At 45.5% G+C, this 5,472-nt stretch overlaps 1 protein-coding gene across 1 annotated transcript; it reads right to left on the bottom strand.

Moving 5' to 3' along the window:
* Positions 1-689: 689 nt before the first annotated feature.
* LOC129600622 (putative uncharacterized protein DDB_G0285495) lies at positions 690-3,544 on the bottom strand. The gene is made up of 3 exons (XM_055499160.1): positions 3,506-3,544; positions 1,457-2,287; positions 690-1,151 (listed from the first exon to the last, which is right to left on the bottom strand). Exons 2-3 carry the CDS (start codon positions 2,138-2,140, stop codon positions 690-692), a joined length of 1,146 nt encoding a protein of 381 aa, XP_055355135.1. The 5' UTR covers positions 2,141-2,287; positions 3,506-3,544.
* Between the last annotated feature and the right edge of the window lie 1,928 nt (positions 3,545-5,472).

Here is a 5,472-nt window from a genome sequence, read left to right as displayed (position 1 = left end):
TTATACTATATATGCACCGGAAACAACGTGCCATTTTTTCTATCATTGTTCCGTTTTTAAGCATCCTTCATTTTACTGTATTACGAAAACTCCTGGAAAATGCTGGATTTAAAGACCCAAGGTCTCTTAACAGTATTGTACGAGTAATAAATTTTGATTTGATAAAATTATTAATTTAACTGATAATTTGATAGAAGTATAGGTAATTTGATGTCTGATAGTGACCAGTGACTAGTGACCACCAATAAAAGTCTGTTAGTTCTACATTGTACTCGTACTCTGCAGTCTGTACTATGATTCCAGTTGCACGGCCGACAAATTAATTTTTTCACCAATATTCTCCTCGCTTTGCTTTCTTTGAAACTATGTAATTTACTAAATATTATTATTCTCTTCCCACTTCGTTCCGTGCTGCATCTCTAATTTACTAATAAATACGGAACCTGTTCGTGACCCGTGACAGAAAAGACGGCTCACGTTAGTCACGTACAAAAAACGGATTATTACCGAACCATCTCAAACATTGCAGTAGATTAGCAGAATCAAGACAAACACCCTAAACAATATCTGTAGGTATTTTTATTTACTCCCTAGAACAATCAGTCTATCCACAAGAGGGCTAGTCGAAACATTTCGTGCAGGCTACGCCAATACAAGCTGTGGCAAGGCGATTATTCGCCGTATTCCTCTTATTCTTCTTCCATAGTTTCGTCGAATTCGTGGCCCTGGACATCTTCATCGTCCTCGTCAACTTCGGCATTTTCTTCATCATCAAAATTGTCATCATCATCATCTTCGACGTTTTCGTCTTCATCCATATTCTCGTCATCTTCGAAATTTTCGTCTTCATCCATATCCTCGTCATCGTCGAAATTTTCGTCTTCATCATCTTCGTCATCATAATCTTCAGCATCTTCCTCAGCATTGTCGTCATCTTGGACATCGACTTGCTCTTCATTATCTGCGCCATATCTGTACTTATCCAACCTGATGGAGAATTTCAGTTCTCTAGGAAGCACGTCTTTCAGAGCGCGCAGAGTAGCGATGGTCAGCGTGGAGACATCCAGATCTTTCAGATCATCCACCGTCCAAGTTTGTTCGCGGTATCGCGTCGTCAGTCGCGCATCACAACTTTGGTAATCGTTCAGATACTGTCAGCAGTAAAAAAACACGCTTTAGATGCCAGTCATGACTTTCAGAAGATAACAATATCATCGGATAATTACAATTTACAAATTATAGTTAGTTACTATTTCTCCTCATAGAATTCGAAGATGCTATGTACTCGAAATGTTCTACATGCATCTCCGTACAGATTCGAAGCTGAGAGGTCTCACGTGAGTCGTGACACCACTTTTTTCCGAAATTTAAAATGAAGGCGATTTCTCATAACTGGTGTAGCTAATTCGAAATATAGAAACCCGCAAATGTTTATTGACGTTTTCGAATGTTTCACCTGAGCAACCATGCTGCGCAGTTTCAGCGACCCGGTGCGAATCCATTCCGCCATCTTCCCGAAATCCAGTCCATCGCGCGACAGACTGGCCTCATAGAGATCCCACAACTGTGCTTCAATATCCGCTGCATCCAGCGCAACCGTACCGTCCGCGATGGTTGCCGTCGTGCGCCAAAAACATTTGAACTTACACATGCGCAGCCGCAATCCATCGCAGAGGGGCGCCAAGTCGCGGAACGCCGCCGCCAGACGGTGGAGGATCCCTTGGCCTACATCCTCCAGCCCCACTATGTTGTCCCGTCGGATACGTGCGCGCCATTCGAATTCTACATCGTGGAAGATCAGCTGCTGGATGCGGTTATGGCGCAGCATCCATTTAACCACCGCCAATGCACCGTCCAGTTGTTCCCCATGCATCCGTGCAACGATCAGCCGTTGCGTCGAGCCATCAATGCATTTTATTAGACCGGCGACGGCGGCGTACGCGTAGATAAATTTATCCGCTTTCATGGGAAAGCACAGGTTATTGCGGAAGGAAACCCAGACAGTGTGGCCGCTGTCCGCGCCGGTCAAGACGGAATTCCACAACCAGCACACGCGTCGCAGTTTCACGCGGCTGACGCTCTCCAGTGAGTGGAAGATTTCGCGCAGCAGATGCGACTCGGGTGGCAGTGTACAGTTCATTTCCAGCTGACCGTCATCTCCCGGACGATAACGTTTCCCGCGTAAACGAACCGCACAGCTAGTTGACGGCTCGGCAACACGCTGCTTCCGATCTTTCCAGGGCTGGTTCCGTCCGAATCTCTGTCGGCACGACTCATATATTTCTTCCTATCCAAAACATACACAGAGTACACGACATACAGGGCCGCATGCTCGCCTTGAATGTTTAGTAATATTTAGTATGGAAATGTAATACAGCCCTGGCGCACCAAGTTTGGACAGTTGCGTAAAATAAATTCAAATAAATTCCCGTACGGCATTTTATCTTTATGTTTGTACTTTTCTAGCATAACTTTTTATTGCGAATCTGATAGTGCTGAAGTTGTTGTCGTTTGATACGACAGTAATGAGCCAGATGGCAACTAAGGTGGCGGGGTGGGGTAATTTTTTGGCCGCTTTTAACTGCCGCTCAAAGAAATGCACGAGTTCATATATCTGCGTTTAAGTTTTCCAGAATTATTGCGTGACACAATGGGGTGTATTTTATAGGTGAGCAGAAAATTCTTGCGCGATAGGTGCTCGAGGTCACCTCGCAGGAAGGTGCATCTTCCATAAACTTGTATGTTAAAGAGCACCTACAGAGAAATGCTGTTGCCTAGAGCGCAGATCGCATCAGACAAAATGTTAGTGCATAGATGAAATGTAGGAAGTGCCTGTTAGAAAACCTCGCTATTAGTTGGTAGTTCCTAACCTCCTCCAATTTTAGAATTATTCTCGAATGAACTTGATTATTTCTCAGAAAGCAGTGCGATTTTTGTACCAAAAATTAAATTAAACAGCTAGCTCCCGTTCCCTGTACTTCAGCTTTTGGCATCGAAACAAAATTTTGAAAGATACTGCAGACCAAGAGCTATCATGCAACAGATAAATAAAAATTTTTGACTTTACTGTTGAAAGTAGAGGAATCTGTATGACTGTCCAAACTTGGCACGGCAGGGCTGTAATTTAACAACAATACAAGGCTACACACAAGTTAAAACACTGTATACAGTTTTCAGTTCTTATTTACCAATGGTAATGTTAAATAAGTGCCTCTAAAACTACCAGTCCTGAATAATTTTCATGCGCCTTCGAATGGAAAAAAACTCTACTACCCGGAAAAAAAACTGAAAAGAAGCTGAAAAATAAATATTCTTCCTTTTTGAAGATTAACGGATTTAACCTTCCTTTTATTTGTGCGTAATCTTGATTTTAGAGGTTGCAGAATGAATGTACGAACCCCGCTCAATTGCTCAGCAAAAGCTATGAAATAGTAATATAACTGGCACGTACGCACCACTGCATTTTCTGTAAGGGGCACCGCGTTTTTTCGTTGCAAGTACTTACTTCAGTGTTTGGCTAAGGATCGCGACAATCCGAACATCATCATAAAACTGAAGGTTTTCCCGAAAGTAATCCGATCCCATAGAAGTGGTCGTTGGCCAAAAATTGGTAGGCAGCCGTTGTTCTCGCAGTGCAAAGCATCCCTCCTTCATCGACCGTTGGGCCAGTTCCTCCTCCGACGGTTGGAGGCGCACTTGATCAGAGGAGAAGAGTTCCTCTTGCACTCGACCATCCAATTCGACTGCCGCATACACCAGGCCGACGTCATGAACGTGGAAGAAAAAAGCCCGATGCAGGAGCCGCGCCGGATACCACAGCCACGCGGCACCCGGACGTGAGCGCCACAGCACCTGCACACTGGCGTTCTCCGTCAGCGTGGGACTCCGCTGCAGTTTTGCGTGCCAGCCTCGGTACGACGCCGAGCACGCGGCGACCGACGCGTCAAATAATTTGTCGTAGGGGACCAACTGGGATCGCTGTCCGCTGCATCGGAAATCCACAATCAGCCCGTTCTCCGCTATCTCGATCACGTCTCCGTGTTGGAAGAGGCCGTTCTCCGTCAGCGCATCTACCGAGTTCCAATGGTGCACGGGATAGAAATCAAAACGTTTCTCTCCATAAAGGTGCATTTCCAAGCAAACCAAATTTCAAAGCGCTTAAAAAGAGCAGATTATTATTGGGTGCCAAATACAGGGGACGAAACCGAGCGAATCAAATGACAGCACTTCATTACATAAGATGCAAGAAATATTATGAGACGTTTAATAAAAATCCAGCACTGTGCCGAATGCAGTCGCAGCCGCCATAATGAACACCCAAACGCACCGCCGCGTCATCATCGTCATTAGCGGGCGGTGGAGCATTACGCAGAGCTCACTGTGAGAGCGAACTGTTTGGTGTTTACAGGTTAAACGGACAAGTTTTACAGCTAAATAAAAAAATTACTGGTAATAAAGCCATTTGTCCTGATACGTTCTGAGTAACTGAATCACTTCGATCCTTCTTCGTGCACATCACGAATACCTTACCTCTCTTTCTTCAACAGCTCTATTCGGGTACGCGCGAATTCAACTGCGGGGACACAGTGCTGGCGCGCAACAACGGCAGTAGTGGCTGGGTTACGCTCAAGATATTGATAGTTACCTCGTCCTCGTGAACTTTGAGACCGGCATTATTGAAGCGGAATCGATTTCTTAAATTTGTACGTGGCCGTTTCCTCTGGACCCCGAACGTTGTATCACACCAAGGGGCCTGTATGCACATGGAATTACGCGAGGACGACGGTGGATCGATCTAACCATTAATGACCACTTGTACGATATATTCTCCATGCTGCGACTGGATAGTCCAGCTGGCTCTTGCATCTCGCACCGCTGTCGCACCGCAAGACCACCGGCAGTCCCGAGTTTGTCTGTGCGACCCACAACTGTTGCGTGTAAGAAATACATTGTATGTGGTGGCTTTTTGCCGAGCACACTGCATCGAAGCGAGACGGTCGATCCTAATCAGTTTGCTGTCAAATGTTGGGCGTTTGTGAGTGTCGATGTCGACATGATCATGTTTGTTTACGCTGAAATACATGCTGACGTCACCGGGAGCTTGGTTCTTCGTGAGACAATAAAGCAATCGAAATCGAGGCTGTTCGAATTAGAGCGTGCTACGACCGGAAGTACGTACGGATATCTCGTGTATATTGCTGTTATTGTTATCACCTTATCTATGTAGCAGCCGGACACGTTAAGCCTCGGTTACTACGTTCGTGTATTCGGTTAACTCTTTGCACTATTACAAACGGTAAAACTATGAAGTATTAGACCGTAGACATCACAGAGCGACATGGAGTTGGTCTCAATCGAAGAATGGATTCTTGGGCAGGCATACCATCGGGACCAGCTTGTGGTCGTTACATCCCTTTTTGCGTTTCCGGCCAATGGACCAAGCTAAAGTGGTGGAGCAGTGGAGCTCTCTAG

The sequence above is a fragment of the Paramacrobiotus metropolitanus genome, unplaced genomic scaffold, assembly GCF_019649055.1.
Source record: "Paramacrobiotus metropolitanus isolate TYO unplaced genomic scaffold, Prichtersi_v1.0 Parri_scaffold0000186, whole genome shotgun sequence".
Classification (NCBI taxonomy): Eukaryota; Metazoa; Tardigrada; class Eutardigrada; order Parachela; family Macrobiotidae; genus Paramacrobiotus; species Paramacrobiotus metropolitanus.
Note: the sequence above shows the minus strand (reverse complement) of the source record. Positions and strands in the feature narration are given on the sequence as shown.